Below are 20,169 nucleotides of genomic sequence, written 5' to 3' on the forward strand. Positions count from 1 at the left end.
CTGAGCAGCACACACTTTGTCTGGTCTTTTTCTTAGCAAACATTCAGGCCTAAGTATGGGATTAAAAAAATGCATTGGTTGCTCTTGTGGATGTTCTACCCTGGAATGTGGGTGGATAGAAGCCCCTTTCTTCTTCTGTTAATTCTGTCAGCAGCATTTCATCGTTTCAAGCATGGTATCATTTTGAATTATCTCTGATGTTTGCTCTGGCTGGAGAATGTGAAGTCCACAAGAGAAATCTAGTAATAATAAAAATAGGTATTAAAACTAAATGGAAAGTAATACACTTTTTGAACACCCAAAGGAAACAAAGGTTAAACAAATGAAAAGCACATTTTTCATACAGAGCCTCCTAGTCTTTGGTTGACCTTGTTAGGTGTATTGTGTAAACTAAGCAATATATTTAACAAGTTTCGATACTGACTAAATAGAAGCAAAGCACAATATTAAGTGAATAGATATATAGAGGAAACATTTATCATAATAGCTACTCTTAATAATTGTATTCTTTTTATGGTGTTTAAGTTTAAGCCTTTGTGGGAATAGCACACAGTTTGTAAGGGTGTGGTTGCATTGCCATTTTTGTAACAGGTGCTTCGTTGAGTTTTTTCACTCCTTCAGGCAACTGGAAGCTGAAGGCCCTCAACAGGTTGGTCAGAAAGATGAAGATCTCAATTCTTGCCAAAAGCTTTCCCACACATATACGTTGACCTGCAGATGAGACAAAGCATTCATAAAGGGAATAATAATCACTTCTGTAGAATATATCCCATTAGCAAGGGAATTTGAAAAGATCTGTAACAGATGAAATAGATTTTCATGTTGAATTCTGGTATCTTCTAGCAGATTCAATTCCTAGTGCTGCCTAGGAATTGGGGAGAAATAGTCCAGGATATCAGCTTTGCTGTGACTGCCATGGATCTGTCCGACTACTATTGGACCCCAGAGGTTGGTTTTTTGTTTCTGTCTGAACAAGAACCAGGATAACTCTTATAGCCATAGATGGATGTGGATGCCATTATGTTGAATGGAAATAAATCTTTGCAATAATTGGAGATTACCTTCTACAGACCATGTTCTGCAGGGATGAAGGGCCACTAAAATAGTATCCCATATTTAATATTTTCTACCACCCAAGGTATGGAGATAGAAAGCTCTACCTCTCCTTGCCTAAAACCTCTCGAGAGGCCTTTTAATTGACTGAGAAAATGTCTATGGAGATTCTCAGGCATTCAGGTCATGGTTGTCTCAAAGGTGCTTTTTCAAAAGGCAACCAGACTTTGGGTGTTTTTTTTTTTTTGTTTGAAGATGTTTTGCTTCTCATCCAAGAAGATTCTTCAGCTCTGACTGAATGGTGGAGGATGGAAGGATTTGCTGCAAGGAATGTAATAACTCTGTGGTCCAGATCATCAGTAAGAAGCTACAACTAAGTGAGTGTTCTTTGGATTTAGCTAATAATTCTCCCCAAACACCAGAGTTAACTGTACAATCTAATCCATATCTTACAAAGCTCCAATGGTAGAATTGCCGTCTGATTGTTCCTTTGTAGTTCGAAGTTTATAGCCTAAGGGAATTTCAGACTCTTTTAGTTTTGAAACTAGAAGGAATAAGGATTCCTTGCTTTCCTATTCAGGCCATGATGACCTCAGAACATCTCAGGGGTGGGGATGGTGAGAATCTTTGAGTAATAAGATACTTTGGGCTCATAGATGTACCTATTCCGAAGGGCAGAAACTCTTCTCTCTCTATGAACTTCCCATCCTTATCTAAAAAGTGATTTGGGTTGAATTCTTCAGGTGTCTCCCATTGTTCAGGATCAAGAAGAACAGAGCGCAGGTCTGGAATAATAACGGTTCCCTGTAAAAAAATATAGGATGAAATAGAACAGTTTCATAATTGCAACAGGTAAAAAAGTACTAACAGTATTGATGAAGCATTTGGTTTTAGCTTGCTTTTATGGACCCACATTTGTACATTTCGGGAGCAGTTTCAGAGAGCAGTAGCTGCTCAATGTTTAGCTTCCTTTCTTCCATCCCTTCCATTAAAACAGAGAGCTGGGTGCCTATTTATCACATCAGATTGCTCCAAGAAATGGACAAAAAACATATCCAGATATGACCAGTGATGCGATTCAAGTAATTTAACAACCTGTTCTCCCTAATAACTTGCTGGGTAGGCATGGCTGGGGGGTTGTCATGTGTCTGAGTGGGCATGGCCAATTTGATGTCACTCTCGGCAAGGTGGGGTGGCGCAGGCAGGCCGAAGCGGCTGTGGCTGGAGCCGTAGTGTGGGAGCAAAGTGCCCCTGTGCTTGCATCTGCACAGCAACAGCAATGTTCCGTATTGCAGTACATTTGCACTCATGATAAACCACACTTTCTTCTGCTTCAGGCTCAGAGCTGTAAGCCGTGTCTGGGAAGCACTACGGCAGAGAGAAGCGGATGAGTCTGATTCTCTGGCGCCTCATCTCTTGCTGGATCTTGCTGCCCGACAGTCAGGGTTTTTGAAAGATTTTTGCCCAAGGAAACGACAGGTGGCCACTTCTGGCCTTTGTTGGTGCAGCTGCGCATACATCAGTCGCTCGGGGAGATGCACAACCTTCTCCCTGCCCCAAGACACTAGCCTGCCACGTTCATGGCCACTGCTGCAGCAAACATGGCAGGCCAGTGTCTTAGGGTGGAGAGCAGGTTGTGCGTCTCCCTGGGCGACCGATGCATGCCCAGCTGCACCAAGAATGGCCGGAAGTAGCTTTTCACTATTTCCTGCTGAATTTTTTTTTAAAAAACCCTGACTGTCGGGCAGTGAAATCCAGCATGAGATGAGGTGCCGGAGAATCAGAGACTGCCATTTCTCTCCACTGCAGTGCTTCCCAGACACGGCTTATAGCTCCGAGCCCAAAGCATCGGGAGGCGAGGGCTGCCTTGAGCGCAAATGTACCACGATGATGTTGAAACCCTGTGGCTGAGCAAAGGTAAGTACAGGGGTGCTTTGCTTCTGCACTAAGGCTCCAGCCATTGCCACTGCGCTTCAGCTGCCTGCGCTGCCCCACCTTGCCACAACAGTGCCATTACCTCATTCCAGCTGGCGAGGGCTGCAATAATCTTTCCACACTTCTTGTACAGTGGAGATTTCCAGCTGCACTCGGAGCAAGTCTCCCTCCCCCACCATCGCCCTTACCTTCTCAGGCCATGTGAGGAGCGACTGGGAGGGGAGGGGCCAGCCAGTGGTGGATTCAGCCGGTTCGTCAAACTATGCAAAATTTAACACCCGGTCTGGTTGAACCGGTGTGAACTGGCTGAACCCAACACTGGTCATGACTACAATTTTTAACTTAACTTCAGCCATTAATCACTTATCATCTTCCTAGAATAGAAAATATTAATGGTTCCAACTTTAAAATTTAAGACGTTTTTGGATTCAAACTCATAATCCATCCTCACAAGTTTGCTATTCTTGGTTATTCGATTTTGCATGACTACATTGGCAGTTTACAGAGAGCTTATGTCATATTCTGATTTTCCCTCCATGCTGGACTACTGCAATACAGCCTGAATATGTTCCTCACCTTTGGAATGTGGTAATCCCTGATCTTCACATCCTTTGTACTTTGCCTGGGAGCCCCAGTTAGCAAGACATATTTTAGACGCTGTATTTCATGAATAACAGCATTGGTGTAGGGCAGCTTCTTCCGATCCTGATAGGAAATTGACCGTGAGATGTCAAACACATCTTTAATCTCCTTCTGGACTTTCTCTAGAAAAAATAATGGAAATGAAGCTTTATTTTGTTCATTCAAGCCTGTTACCACCAATGTTCTGGCCTTCTCCTTCAAGTTATTGCCAGCTTCTAGGCTCCATGTCAATTGGAATTCCAAATTTGCAGTCCCAGTTGGACCTCCAATGCCTGTTGCCAGCTCATGGACCTTTATGCTGCTACTTGCACCAGATCACCTGACCGAGAATTCCAAATCTATCTCTGATCTCTGGACATTGCACTCTTCCCACTGATCTCTGATCTGGGCCATGTACTTCGCTGCCAAGGTCCCTGTTGACTCTCTGGGCCAGTTCTTGCTTCCACTTCCCCCAGATTCTCATTCTTCTGGGCTGCAGCTCTGACTCCAAGCTCGCTTTTCAATACACCTTCATCAGCCTTTTGCCTTTAGCACACACTCTCCATCTTGACCTCCAGGCCTGTAATGCCTTCTGACTAGAACTGGGTTAGACTCACGGTAGGCTCGCTACCTCCTACCAGTCCCTCATTGTGCTGCCCCTCTCATGCACCCATGCTCACAATGGAAAGTTCAAAAGTTATTATACAACATCCCAAAAAGTTTCAGCGGTAAACCAAAGGTCGATTACCAAGCTCAGCATGAGACAAAATCTCAATAAGATTCAGTCCAAGAAATGACAAACAAAGTCCAAAGCCAGTCCCATACACAGGGTTGCAAATCAAGTCACAAAGAACAGGAGATAAGAAGCCGGACACATTGTTCCAGCAACACTTTGGATGGGATTCAATAGGCAATGCCAGTACAGTCCCTCACAATGGGTGAGATTGCCTCATCGTGAATAACCTGGCCAACCAGCATTGTGCCTGTCGGCCATGCATATCCTTTGATCAGGACAAAGTGTGGACTCCACCTCCTTAACCTCATTTGACTGCCGGCAGATACTCGTGATCCCTGCCTGGATCATCCAGGCTCACCTGTCACAGCTGTGGCTCCCTCGGCTCTGTCTCAGACTGCCACTCATCCAATAGTCCTGGCTGTGGTTGCCCCATCAGGCTGGAACTCTCCACTCCCTGATCCATCTCTCTCTGTTGCCACCATGCTTTCTTTCCCCGAAATGTCAAGACCCGGCTACTCCTCCTCTTCCTACCTCTGAATTCACATCAGGAAAGCGGTCTGCAGGAGGATCCATTACACTCATCCTGGTTATGTCCCTCAGTGCTTCAGACAACAGTCCTAGGTTGGCTCTGCCCCTTCCATCCCAAGCTTGGTAGGCTTCTGCGTTGAAAGTGTTAAATCTGACCTGATTTGCACTGATTTCCAGTTTTTAGTTCCTCGCTAAATATTATATTGAGTATTCAAAGAAGGCTCTCTGTTCATTTATTTAGCATATGGCAGGCTTTCTATGTGTACATTTCCTTTAATCCTGCTAAGTTCATAATTCTGCTTATAGAATCAAGAATCTACATTGGAAATTATTATGAAGAATTGATTTCAAATAATTTCAGTGTATTTTAAAACCTGAGAGTGACTCTTGTTCCATGCCTGTCTCACCTTGGACGTTAGGATGATTGGTCAAGAGGAGAAGTGCCCACATCAGGGTAATCATGGTTGTCTCTGTTCCAGCAATAAAAAAATCATAAATACACAAAGCCAGGTTCTCTTCCTGGTAAGTTGATTCGGAGTCATTCTTGCTCTGAAGTTTAAAATGGAAAATAAAAATTACAACAAATTCTATCCAGGTTTTCTGTAGTTATTTTTTATCTTTGTATCTCAAGTCTAGAGAATAAATACATTCCTGGTGGTTATGTAGGAATAACAATGCAGAATAATATTGCTACTGGTAGGTTCACATTAAGACACTATCTTAGTTATGCCCAAATTGATGCATATGACTGCTCTAATTATCAGATTTTGTGGCTATTATGAAACACCATGATAATTTATGCTATGTTTAGAATGTGAATAATTCTCAATTTACTATCATTCGTTTGGTGATCATTCAAATGTTCAATGGCACTGGAAAAAAGTGACTTACAACAGGTTTTCATACCATTGCAGCATCCCTGACCCTAACCTTAACCCTAACCCTGGGGTCATGTAATCACCATTCCTAACCTTCCCAGCTGGCCTCTGACAAGCAAAGTCAATGGGGAAAGCCAGATTTGCTTAATGATCACATGATTCACTTAACAAATGCACTGATTCGCTTAACAGGTCTGGCAAGAAATGGGGCAAAATTCACTTAATAGCTGCTTTGCTTAGCAACAGAAATTTTGGGCTCAGCTGTGGTTGCAGGTTGAAGGCTACCTGTGCTAGATTCTTGTGAGACAACATTAACCTTGCAGCAAACCAGTGCAACTTTGTGAAGAATTGGGGGACAACTGATACAATACAGGCCATTTGTCTAGTGATAGAAAATTGTCAGAATTTAGGCAGCGTGACTAGTATTATGAGATAAATCCAGGAGCAAAACACAGCACACAGACCCTTTAGATAATTAACAGCTACTGACACAAGGAGAGCAATGAGATACACCACGAGAGAGAACATGAGTAAAAAAGAAAACGCCGTCTAATGGCTTCCCTTATATAGGCAGCTTCTTACCCAGCTTCTTAAAGTAGCAGTAACCCTGTTGCCTCATTCCCATTGCATCAGCTTTAATCTTGATAAGCAACCCATCACAAATATGACAGTCACTGAGCTAGAAAAAGCTTTTAAACAACTATCACATGGCCTATTTCTTTCTCAACCCCAAATGGTCCAATTCTCACCATTGCTCTTTATATTTAGTACGTACACTGTAACCAGAAACCTTCAATTACAACACCCATGGATGCTATTATATGCTGATGATATCATGGTAGAGAGTGGAACCCTTGAACCATTCATTCAAAGGTGGAAAACCTGCCTTAATGGTTTAGGAATGAGGGCCTGTATTAAGAGGACTGTATAGCTTGAATGTGTTAACCAGACCAATGATCCACTCAAGACTGATGGAATAAATTATAAATAAAGTGACTCATGATAACTTCAAATCAAGAACCTTTTTCTGAAAACATTGGAGAGGAAGACTGATAAGGCAAGCCAAATTAAGGAAGTGTGGTAAAAGAAAAAAAGCTGATAGAGAAAGATGAAGATTGGAAGCTGTGATTTTAGTTTACTATTGCAGTAACTGGTAGCTTGGTCTTCTTAGCTGTGGGTGGCTAAAATCTTCTGATCCTGATTAAAAAAGGAAGTCAAGATGGTGGAGCAAAGTATAAGAGAAATGTTTGAAAGGTCTCTAAAAAAAATGTGCCAATTTGTTGACCAGCTATTCTCTGATGATAAAAAATCCTCTCAAATTTGTTCTGAAATGCAAACATGTGGAGAATGTCACCAAACTGCTGAGGCAACTTCACAAGTAGCTGAAAATGCAGAGGAGTTTATCACAGTTTTGGAAGAACCTGATATTAACTTTCACTACTATGGTTATAAACCTCTCAACTGAAATAAGAGCATCAAGAAAAAAAAAATTGGGGCTTTTCTTTAAGGACATTAACAAGGTTGAGAATCTCATGATAAAAAGAAAGGACTATAAATCTTTAATAAAACTTCTAGAGAAGAAAAAGATTTTATTCCATGAAGATAAGCTGGAAGGAATGACTTAAACTTAATGAGTTAACTGGAATGACAGTGAAATTTCCTGCTTGATATGTGCAACTGAAAGAAAGGTTTAACCCAAGATTTCAAAATGTACATCTTTTTACATATCTATATAGATATATAGATATATAATGCTTAAGTAATTCTCAACGTAGGCAAAAGGTACTGAAAATGTAATCGAGCGTACCTGTATTAAGAGAAAGTTAAAGAAAATGATGTGCCAGTTTAAAGAAAAACTCTGTATTAAAAAGGATGTTTATGTAAAAAAATATTATTCTATAGGGTAGTTTGGAGGGAGTGATCTAAACGTAATACTGAAGTTTAAAGCTTATATGTTAAGAAGTCAAAGAAAAAATGTATTAGAAAGATTTGATTTTAAAAAGTGTTTTTTTTAAAGTTTATTACTTTGAAGGGAAAAATGGGTAAAAAACCTTTTTTTTCAGTAAGGTCAAAGAATTTGAAAGAATACAATGAATTTTGTAAATAAAAATGGTAACAGTTCACAAAGGTTACTAGGTGCAAATACAAAACACATTATTTTCATAGGAAGGAACATAAAGCAGGAATGGTTAAATTGATTATTATTATTTTTTTATTGCAAAAGTTTTACAATTATTACATTTTCACCCTTTTCCCCCCCCTCCACCCCCCCAAACTTCCCAACCTCCCTAACCCTCCCCTCCCCCCAGACTTCCCTATAATATACTCATAACTCGTAAAAAAAAACACACACAAAAAAACCCTTAATATGACACTTATGTGTAAACTTGAACCCCTCCCTCCCCTGTATAATTTTTCTTTTTACCTCGTTACATTAAAATATTTCTAAAACATTATTTTCAAATAAAAGCTATTTGATACTTTCTAGTTTGATATTTGTTCTGAACATATTCTATCCATCTTTTCCATTCCCATTCATAAGTCTCTTGTGAGCAATCTTTTAAGTATGCTGAAATCTTCGCCATCTCTGCAAAATTGATTATTTTATTCAAAGAGGAAAGTATGTTTTTATTTTGATATCACTTCTGGAATTTGTGCTTGTGAAGAAAAAAAATGAAACTCTGACTTTGGCTTTGTTGATTAGAAAGATTTGGTATTATAGGAATGGCTAGTTATATATTAATGTGTAAAAGCCCAAAGTTGAAGTTGGAGTGTGTTTATCTTGTACTGAGCTAGGAAGGGTTGGAAGTCAATGCCCCCTTTTCTTTCTTTTTCTCTTTCCCCCTGCATCTCACACCCCCTTTCCCCCACTTCCTTTCCCTCCCTTATTTTCCTGTTTTTTCTTCTCTTCTTTGTATTTTATATAATAAAATAACACCTTAATAATTAAAAAAGATTGCAGAAGTACAATATAACCAGTGGTGGGTTTCAATTTTTTTTTACTACAGATTCTGTGGGCATGGCTTGGTGGGCATGGCATGGCTTGGTGGGTGGGACAGGAGAAGGATACTATAAAATCTCCATTCCATCCCCAATCCAGGGGAAGGATACTGTAAAATCTCCATTCCATCCCCAATCCAGGGGAAGGTTGCTGCAAAATCCCCATTTCTTCCTGATCAGCTAGGATTTGGGAGGCAGAGAATAGAGGGGGGTGGGGCTGGTCAGAATTTTTACTACCGGTTCTCCAAACTACTCAAAATTTCCGCTACTGGTTCTCCAGAACTGGTCAGAACCTCCTGAAACCCACCTCTGAATATAACTCTTATTTAGAAGTAACCTGAATAAACATGGGCTAAATTCAGAATAGAAGTTGAATGAAAAAGAGCCTGGTGGCGCAGCAGACTAATAGCCTGTTATTAACATTTAGCTGCCTGCAATTACTGCAAGTTCGAATCTCCCCAGGCTCAAGGTTGACTCAGCCTTCCATCCTTTCTAAGGTAGGTAAATTGGGGACCCAGTTTGTGGGGGCAATAAGTTGACTTTGTATAAATATACAAAAGTATGAAGGCTATTGCTTAATGCATTGTAAGTCGCCCTGAGTCTCCGGAGAAGGGCGGCATATAAATAAATAAATAAATAATCCAGTGAAATAAATTTCAGTAGCCCCTCCTGTTTGCTTATAGCAAAGAATATTCCTTGTTTATGTATTAAACCATACCTTGTCAATCTGAAGAAGATAGTGATCAATGAAATCTTGTGGCTCATGCAGAGCGCTCGATTCCTTGTGTTTCTCTATTTCCTGTTTTGCAAAGGAAGTGATCACCTCTACAGAAGCCAATGCCTCCTTGTGAGGGCCTGGGAGGTAGCTCATTAGTCGTGGGAACACAATAAACAGCTAATAGAAATGGAAAGGAAAAGTTTATTTATTCCCCCACTACAACTAAAGAAGACTCTAAGCAGCTCACAGTAATAGACCACACTTAATAAACAAAGAAAAACATTGCTAGCACATTAAAACATGGCAAATCATACATGATGTCAGACCTCAAAAATCCTCCAGAAAAGGCCATCCCAAATTCTTGGAGAAAAGAATAATTATAGAGGCAGTATTATAAATCTATTATAAAATTATCTTATTCTCTCATTCTCTCCAGGAGACTTTGTAAATATGATTACCGATAGCTAAGTAAGCTATGATTCAAAAAATTAGACTAACTGGATTCACATGCCAAGCTAAATCATGTATTAACTAAATGGGTTGGAGTTTCAATCTGCTAGCTTTTCATAACAGAACAACAGAGTTGGATGGGACCTTGTAGGTCTTCTAATCCAACCCCCTGTTCAAGCAGAAGACTCTATATATCATTTCAAACAATGGCTGTCCAATCTCTTCTTTAAAATGTCCTGTGAGGGAACACCCACAACATCTGAAGACAAGCCATTCCATTGATTAATTTTTCTCCCTGTCAGGAAATTTCTCCTTAATTCTAGATAGGTTCTCTCCTTGATTAGTTTCCATCTATTGCTTCTTTTCCTGCCTTCAGGTGCTTTGGAGAACAGGTTAACCCCATCTTCTATGTGGCTGCTCCTCAGATATTGGAACACTGCTATCATGTCAACCCTTCTTTTCACTACATTAGACATACCTACTTCCCTCTATGTTTTATCCTCTATCCCGATCATCCTAGTTCTCTTTTCTGCATTCTTTCCAGAGTCTCAAGATCTTTTTTTTTTTATCCTGGTGACCAAAATGGGATGCAATATTCCAAGCGTGGTCTTACCAAGGTATTATTAAGGGGTACTAATGCTTCACATTATCTTATTTGTACCCTTTTACTATCATTATGTGTTGTACCTATGATTCAAATGTATCTTGTCTTTTTATGTACGCTGAGAGCATATGCACCTAAGACAAATTCCTTGTGTGTCCAATCACACTTGGCCAATAAAGAATTCTTTTCTATTCTATTCTATTCTATTCTATTCTATTCTATTCTATTCTATTCTATTCTATTCTATTCTATTCTATCCTATCCTACTCTACTCTACCCTACTCTACCCTACCCTACCCTATCCCTCTATTAATACATCTTAAGACTCCATTGGCTTTTTTGGTAGCTACATTCAAAGAAGTTCTAGAAATCTGGATGAAAGCAAGAAATTTAAATGATAAGGAAGCAGATGTTGGTTTCATATTAGGAAAAATTTGTAGGAACTGTTCAATTATGGACTGACCCAGGAAGTGATAACCATCTTTTCGAGAGCAGTTTAAACATGGGGTGGACAGCTATCTACTAGTGAAACTGAAATGATGGATTTCTTCATGGGCAGAACCACTTTGGTACAGTGGTTAACGTACCAATCTAGAAACTGAGAATTGTGAGTACTACTTCCAACTCAAGCACTAAGTCAACTGGGTGATGGTGGACAGGTCCTGCTCTCTCAGCCCTAGGAAGTAGGCAATGAAAAACCACTTCCAAAACCTGGACAAGAAAACTGCAAAGACTGGTCCAGGTTTTCACCTTGAGTGAAGATGATTTAAGGGCAGATACACCTACTGGGGATAATAGTACAATACAATAGATGATTTCCAAGACGTCCTTCATGGATACTATTCATGTTTACATGAAATTATTGATATAAATATATGGTAGGCTTTGTGGGAGCTTTAATATAAAACATGACTCACCGCATGAAAAAAGCTACCGGTGTATTTCACAAGAGATTCAAGGGCTTGAATTAACTTCTGGAAGTTTTCATCATCAGGAGCAAACTGATGCCCAAAACTCAAAGCACATATGACATTAGAAACTGCATTTATTACTGGAAGTGATGGGTCAAATGGCTGTCCTGGAAATGAAGGTATTTTATAATGAATGTTTAAGGAAGAGAGCTTGTAAGGGGATGAAGGAATATAATTGGGAACTCTACCAATTGTTTCAAAAAGTAAAAAAAAATCAAATAAAATACATGTGTTCTTTTTTGAAATATGCAAAATGGAAAAAAAATTCTGCAGACAGAGATTTGAGCCATTACTCCCAAAATTACATACCTTTTGTTTGTCTAAAGATCTCCACCAATATCTGAGCTCCATCTTCTATTTGATGCTCAATGCTTTTCTTGCCGAGGCCCAGCTTCCGCAGAGAAGTGATACCAATGTGTCGCTGCTGTTTCCAGATGTGACCATTGGAATTAAGAATTCCTGAGGGCATCAGCAGAAAATGATAAATGATTCCTGATGACATTCATGTTAAAAAAACAGTTAAGTTTAGTTCTTGAGAAATATGTCTCTGGATTTCAGGTGGAAATACCAAACCCTTGTGGCATTATTATTATTATTATTTATTGGATTTATATGCTGCCCTCTCTCCAAAGGACTCAGGGCAGCTCACATCAGCGAAATAATCCCAATAAATACACATTAAAACATAGTAAAACAGACTAAAACCAATTTAAAACCAATTTAAAACAGTAGACCCCATCAGTCCAGGCTAGGGCATTTAAACAGCCATGTCTTAAGCTCGCGGTGGAAGGTACGAAGGTCCGGGGCCAATCGGAGACCCAAGGGAAGTTGATTCCAGAGGGTGGGCATGCCCACAGAGAAAGCTCTACCCCTGGGGATCACCAGTCGACATTGTCTAGCCGATGGCACCTTGAGTAGGCCCTCTCTGTGAGAACGCACCGGGCGATGGGAGGTCAATGCTGGTTGCAGGTGGTCTGACAGATATCCTGGGCCTAAGCCATGAAGGGCTTTATAGATCAACACCAGCACCTTGAATCTCACCCGGAGGGCAACCAGCAACCAATGTAAGTCGCGCAGGAGAAGTGTAACATGGGAGTATCGGGATCCTCCCATCACAACCTGCGCGGCCACATTCTGCACCAGTTGAAGCCTCCAAGTGGTCTTCACGGATAGCCCCAGGTAGAGAGCATTGCAGTAATCAATCCGGGAGGTGACTAGCGCATGAGTGACTGTGCATAGGGCATCGCGGTCCAAGTATGGGCACAACTGGCGCACCAGGCGAACCTGGGCAAATGCCCCCCTGGTCACAGCTGTTATATGCTCCTCCAAGCCCAGCCTTGAATCCAGGAGGACACCCAACTGGCATGTTGCCACTTTGTAAGATTCTGGCTATGTTATTTTTTTATGTAAAAATATTTATTCATTTTGGGAGTCACATAGACACCGGGAGAGGCATGTGGTATGCTGACCCCAGATGCAATGCTTGTCAGTCTCTATCTTATATGATGGACATCAAAAGCTTCTCAGATGATGTAAACATTCATGAAAGAAAACATATTTATTTATTTATTTGTTTGTTTGTTTGTCAACAAGTACAAGGAAACAAGTAACAGTATAGACATAGACATGGACACATGAAAAAAAATTCTCACAAATAAAAGGAAATAAATAAGCAAAACATAATCATAAACACATAAGATGAGTACATATAAATGGGAACAGTAGGACAAGGATGGTAGGCATGCTGGTGCGCTTATGCATGTCCCCTTAGGGACCTCTTAAAAAACATGAAAGATCTACGGTAGACAGTTTAAGGTAAAAAGTATGGGGATTAGAGAAACTAACAACAGAATCAGGTAGAGTGTTCCAGACATTAACTACTCTATTGCAGAAGTCATATTTCCTACAATCAAGATTTGAGTGAATTATATTGAGTTTGAATCTATTGATAGCCCTTGTGTGTTATTACGGTTGAAATTAAAGTACTCATTTACAGGTTGGACGTTTTGGTAAATAATCTTATGATCTAAGCTTAGGTCGGAACGTAGACGGTGTAGTTGAGGCTATCGAGGCCTAAAATTTCAAGCCTGGTGGGTTAGGGAATTTTATTTTGAGCAGAGGATTTGAGTACTCTTCTAGTAAAATATCTCTGGACCCTCTCTAATGTATTGATGTCTGAAATACAGTGAGGGTTCCAGGCAGGTGAGCAGTATTCAAGTATAGGTAGGGCAAAAGTTTTGTATGCCCTAATTTATATGTGACAGGATCCATCTGCAATTTCCTCCGATGAGATTGAAACTGTCAGATGTAAATGCCTTATTCTCCAATGTGTAAATAATGTATATATGGAACATCAGAGGTTAACTTATTCTTTGGACTTTAATGTATTCATAACTTACCACTCCCATTCCTAGCTCCACCCCTTGTATATATAAGGAGCCACCCTCACCATTCTCGTTGCTTCTACCTTGAATATTCAGTGAATATAGAATGCCTATCATAATTAAAAAGAAATATATTTAAAGCTTTAACTTCTATTATCTTTATTGAGTCTGATCCTGGAAATATTGCAACAAGCTGGTAGCAGAGGATGGTTAATTGACTCAATAAGTAATTAAAAATGTCCAAGAAAGATAGGCCCAACACCAGGGCCTACAGCAAAGAAATAGAAACTGATCAAGAGATGATCAACGAATCCACCAATGCGATTTCGAGAGAATCCGAAGAATACACCACTGAAGAAGAAGAACTAATGAGTGAAAATAATGACCAGAAAGAAATCGAAATAGAAAATAACGAACTCAGGTCAGAGATATTAAAGATACTAAAAAGCCAAAAGAATGATGAAAGTCTCATCGCGGACCTCCAGGAGATGCTGAAGAACAGCGGAGCAGCGAGAGAGAAAAACGTCATTAAAGAAAAACCCAAAGATCAAAAAATCGTAAGTGAGATGACTACTGAGAAAATAGTTGTTAAAAAGAAAAGATGTGATCCCGCGCGAAATTTTGAATGGCAGCCATCTTGGTTTCAACGAACTTCAAAAGAGAATGGAGCAGAGCCAATCAAAACGCTCAGTTCAAAATTTCTGGCGCGAAAAACACTATCAGACGAAGAAAGTGAGAAAGAAGTCTCAAACTCTTCAGATGATCCAAAATCAGAAAGTGAAGACGATTTAACAAAATCTCAAGTAAAATCAGCAATGAAAACGCTTTTTGCTGCTTTTGGGCCAAGACTGAAAATTACCAAGACATCTACGAAGAAGCAAGAAATCAAACCGGCGACTCAAGACCTGCACGCTCCCATCCTGACTTCGAAAGCGACGACGCCCGAGCCCAGAGAGCCATGCCGATTTCACCCTACACCACAGACAAAATCGAATACCAACGCACACAAAAAGAAGAAAAGAACCGTCACCACCACCAGAACCCCAAAAACCGAGCCAGAGACCGACTCATCTGAGGAGGAGCGGATCGAGAGAGCTGAAAGGGAGAGAACCTTCCACGACGCCACCAAAGAAGAAATGAACAACGCGCATGTGCGAAACTACGTAGACGACCCAGAAGGACTTGAACTGGCCAGAGAACCGCGCAGACTCATTGCAAGCATCCCAATGCCGTTCTGTAATTTCCTGCACTTGAGAGATCACGGACTGCCCCAGGTTGTAAGTAATGGACAGAATAATGTAGGTAACTTACCCAGTGACTTCCCAAAACTTAGAATTGATGGCATTAATTTACAAGAGTGGTATCAACAGCTTCAGGTTATTTTCATGAAAGAAAATTTACTATTCTTTATAACTAGCCCTCCAAGAAGACCTTGGACTTTAAAAATAGATTGTTTACATCATAGAGCATTTTTCATAATAATATCTAGCGTGTCTCCTGCAATGTATCATAGCATCAAACCAAACCTAACTGTATCAGAAATAATTCAATGCATGTTTAATCTATTTCACAGCGATAGCGTAGCTACAACCACAAGAATGTCTAAGGATTTCTTTTCCTCTAGAGTAAAACCAGGGGTTTCTATAAGTGAGCATTTGATAAATCTAAACAAAATAAGAGCTGAGCTACAATTGAGGGGGGAAGTGATTTCAGATCAAACAATGAAAAGTGTTATTATCAATTCACTTGATCCATCATGGGATAGCTTTATGTCACACTTAGATACCATTAATTTGGGATATTTATCCATAGAAAGTCTATCTAACAAATTGATAGCAGAAGACAATTCAAGAAAAAATCGATCCAGTAACCAAACAGACCACAAACCTTTTAGGAAAGTAGTCTTTCAAGATAAACATAATGAGGCCTTTAGATGCTACAATTGTGGATCCAGGGAACATAGTAGAAGAGACTGCCCCAAAGTCTCAAGAGAGAGACATAGACCAGAATATAGGAGCAAATATAATTACAGACAATCTTCCACAGATAGACACAAATATAGAAGCCCACCAAATTACAAAGAAGGTAGAGGGGGTAGAGAAAATTCAAAAGAGAGGAAATCTGGGTCACTGAATGGGCTAAATAAGCAAGACAGCACCAGAACACAGCAGGATGAGAATAACAATTGGCTTATTGATTCTGGTGCAACAAATCACACCACCAACAACAAAAGTATATTATCTTCATTTATAGAAGATAAGTTTGTGATAAAGGTAGCTAATCAAGAAAAGGTTCAAGTACTAGGCAAAGGAAATGTGACCTTGCCTGGTCTAGGGAAAATAGAGGGGGTATTATTAATCCCAGAAATACCTCACAACATACTAAGTGCCATAAAATTAAGCAGAGAATCTGATATCAATATAGTTTTCTCAAAGGGGAAAGCAACTATAGAAAAGAACAAAACAAATGTAGGTACTGTAATGATAAAAGGAGGTCTACCCTATCTGATAACTAAAGAAAGATGTTTACATAACATTGATTCAAATATGGAAGATTGTATTGAAGCAGATGATGAAAATGTCAGTAACAGTGACAATGATGAGTGTAGAATAACTCATAATCACAAAAACACATACAAGGAAAAGAAACCAAAAATAGGTAAACCAATTCATGATGAGTGTGCTCACATCTTACACAGGAAGTTAGGACATGCAAGCTTTCCTGTAGTACAAAAAATGACTGAACACGCAGAAGGTGTCAAAATAAAAAATTGTGAAAATTATTTGGAATGCTCAGTATGTAAGTCCACCAAACTAAAAACCAGTCCCAGACCAAAAAAATCTAACAGATCAACTAACAATATTTTTGATTTGGTACATATGGACTTAGTTGGTCCATTAAGTCCCTCAATTACCTATAGAAAACGTTACTTCCTAACAATAGTGGATGACTACAGCCGATATGGTTTTGTTTACACATTAAAGCACAAGGATGAAACATTTCAGAAATTTAAGGAATTCTACAAACGTATAGAAACACAACATAATATCAGAATAAAGCAAATTATGACAGATAGGGGATGTGAGTTCATGTCTAAAGAATTCTCCCAATGGTTAAAGGATAGAGGAATGTTACATTTCACGTCCAATCCTTTTTCTGCATTTCAAAATGGAGTTGCAGAGAGGAAAAATTCCACACTACAAACCATGATTAGGTGCACATTAGAGGATGCTGGTTTAGGCAAACAATTTTGGTCAGAGGCATTACATTATTCGAATTACACTCAAAATAGAACCTGGTCCAGTATTGTGAATAAGACACCATATGAGGTGATGTACAATAGAAAACCCAAATTATCACACATGCACATATTTGGAGTCACTGCAGACGTACACATACCTAAACAATTGAGGAGAAAGGGAGAAAACGTATCCAGGAGATTAAGATTCATGGGATACGAAACTGGAACCAAAGGGTACAGATTTATTGATAGTAATAACAAATTTATAGTATCCAGAACAGCTGTGTTCCATGAACAGGCCAATTGGTCAAAATTGCACCTTAATGAAATATTTCCTAATAAATGTAAAGATACGATATCTTGCGAGGAAGGAACAACAGAAAATCAAAATATTAACAAAAGTAAGAACAAAACCAAAACTTGGACTAATAGTCAGCATAAAATAAAGACAGACACATTAACAAAAAAGGAAGCTAGATATTTGCATGATAACCATAGCAAGCCTGAAAGAACTATTAGAAACAATAGAAACCAAATACCAAATAAATACAAAGATTACATAATGCATATGAATGGAGAACAAATAACACCTAATACATATGAAGAAGTATTGAAACTTCCACATGAAGAAAGAGAAAAATGGGAACTAGCTATGGAAAAAGAGATGGAAAGTTTACAAGGATTAAATGTATTCACACCTGCGATCGCACCTAAGGATAAAACAATTATAGGTACCAGGTGGATTTATAAAATTAAGAACTTAGAAGGAGGCAATACCTTATACAAGGCTAGACTAGTTGCACAAGGCTATGCACAAAAATATCCAGAAGACTATACTGATACATATTCACCCACAGTGAGAACAGAGAGTGTCAAAACAGCCCTTGTAGTAGCATCTGCACTCAATCTGGACGTATTCCAATATGACATACAGACCGCATACTTACATGCAAAATTAGATAAGGAAATATATGTAAGAGCACCACACAGTCAATACACTAATAAGAACGAAATTTGGTTATTAAATAAGAGTCTGTACGGATTAAAGCAATCCGGCAAAAGATGGTACGATTGCTTGGTAAAAGTACTTAAGACCATGGATTTCAACGCCACCACTGCTGATAACTGTTTCTTTGTAAAAAAGAGTAATGATCATATTGAATTTGTATTAATTTACGTGGACGATATTTTATACATTGGAAAGCATAAAGAGAGCAGGGAAATCTTTGTAAATAAGTTAAATGAACACTTCTCACTGAAATCTCTGGGTAAAGTGAATAAATACCTTGGTGTGCAAATTAACAAAACTAAAAGGGGATTCAAACTTACACAGAAAGATAAAATCATCGAACTCCTAAACAAATGTAACTTAAATAATGCTAAAACCTGTGACACCCCTATGCAAACTGATTTTCTTAGAAACACTGATGAATCTTCCCCTGAGTTTAAAGACAACACATTTTACAGATCAGTTATAGGTTCACTCCTTTATATATCTAATTGGACTAGGCCAGATATTGCATTACCTCTCAATCTATTGTCAAGATATGTTAGTAAACCAACCTTGTATCATTGGGAAGCTGTCAAAAGAATTCTAAGATATCTGAAGGGTACATTAGATTTTTGTTTAATGTTGGAACCCAATAATGACAGAGAACCAAAAATTACTTGTTATGCTGATGCAGATTGGGCTGGTGATACATCATGCAGAAAGAGTACTTCTGGTTATGTTTTTCTATTGAATGATTGTCCAGTTTACTGGTATACTGGTAAACAAGAACTAGTAGCCACTTCTACTACAGAAGCGGAATATGTTTGTTTGTCCAAAGCTGCAAATAACCTTGTATGGTTCAATGATCTGATCACTGATGTTTGGAAGAAACCCACCTTACCATTTATTATGCATGAAGACAATAAAGCGGCCATTGAAATATCCAGATCCGATGCAATTGGACAAAGGTCCAGGCATATTGATATAAAGTTTAAGCATGTGAGACAACTGTCTCAAGACGGATTCATTAAAGCAATACATTGCGATACTTCTGAACAATTAGCTGACATATTAACAAAACCCTTACCTTCTAAACAACACAAATATTTAACTTCTAAATTATATGTATTATATTGTCCTGAATCAGAATGTAATTGGTGTTGTGTAACGAACCGGCATTTAGAGGGGGATTTGTCAGATGTAAATGCCTTATTCTCCAATGTGTAAATAATGTATATATGGAACATCAGAGGTTAACTTATTCTTTGGACTTTAATGTATTCATAACTTACCACTCCCATTCCTAGCTCCACCCCTTGTATATATAAGGAGCCACCCTCACCATTCTCGTTGCTTCTACCTTGAATATTCAGTGAATATAGAATGCCTATCATAATTAAAAAGAAATATATTTAAAGCTTTAACTTCTATTATCTTTATTGAGTCTGATCCTGGAAATATTGCAACAGAAACTAACCAGCAAAATAGGCAAATTGCTTTTTTTATTCACCAAGTTTAATCAAAATACTAATAAAGGAGACTATTTGTAGCTCAGAGTTGAAATGAGGGGGTCCCTTGATGCTCTCTGAGCTTGAGTGTTTTCTTGCAAGCTTTTCACTACCCAGATCCTAGGTCTCAACATCTTTTCTGTAATGTGGTGACTAAAACTGGAAGCATATTCCAGGTGTGGTCTCACCAAAGATTTATAAAGCAGTACTAATACTTCATGTGATTTTGATTCTATGCCTCTGTTTATACAATCAAGGGCTGTATTAGCTTTTTGGACTGCAGCCACACACTGCTGGCACATGTTTAAGTCATTATCTACTAGGACTCCAAGGTCCCTCTCAGAGTTACTGTTTTTGAGCCAGGTTTCACCTAATCTGTACTTGTATCTTTGGTTTTTCTTGCCTAGGTGTAAAACCTTGCTTTTCTCTACATTAATAGGGCAATGGAGGTGATGGATTGAGTAATAACAGCCTGTTGTTCCACTCTGTCAAGATCTTTTTGGATCCTGAGCTTGTCTTCTGGGGTGTTGGCTATTCCTGCAAATTGAATG

The 20,169-nt window shown here is 39.0% G+C and overlaps 1 protein-coding gene across 1 annotated transcript in view; it reads right to left on the reverse strand.

Annotated features, from left to right (window-relative positions):
• Nucleotides 1–358: 358 nt before the first annotated feature.
• The window catches only part of LOC148112995 (cytochrome P450 2J5-like), a 32,934-nt gene continuing 13,123 nt past the window's right edge, over nt 359–20,169 (reverse strand). The window contains exons 3-9 of the mRNA XM_087872183.1: nt 11,804–11,953; nt 11,441–11,601; nt 9,470–9,646; nt 5,281–5,422; nt 3,565–3,752; nt 1,716–1,857; nt 359–711 (exon numbers count right to left, since the gene is read on the reverse strand). Coding sequence (XP_087728309.1) covers nt 527–711; nt 1,716–1,857; nt 3,565–3,752; nt 5,281–5,422; nt 9,470–9,646; nt 11,441–11,601; nt 11,804–11,953 — 1,145 coding nt within the window. The 3' untranslated portion in view covers nt 359–526. The remainder of the gene's footprint in view (nt 712–1,715; nt 1,858–3,564; nt 3,753–5,280; nt 5,423–9,469; nt 9,647–11,440; nt 11,602–11,803; nt 11,954–20,169) is intronic.

This window comes from Pantherophis guttatus, chromosome 6 (genome assembly GCF_059756535.1).
Source record: "Pantherophis guttatus breed Tessera chromosome 6, ASM5975653v1, whole genome shotgun sequence".
NCBI classification, from domain to species: Eukaryota; Metazoa; Chordata; class Lepidosauria; order Squamata; family Colubridae; genus Pantherophis; species Pantherophis guttatus.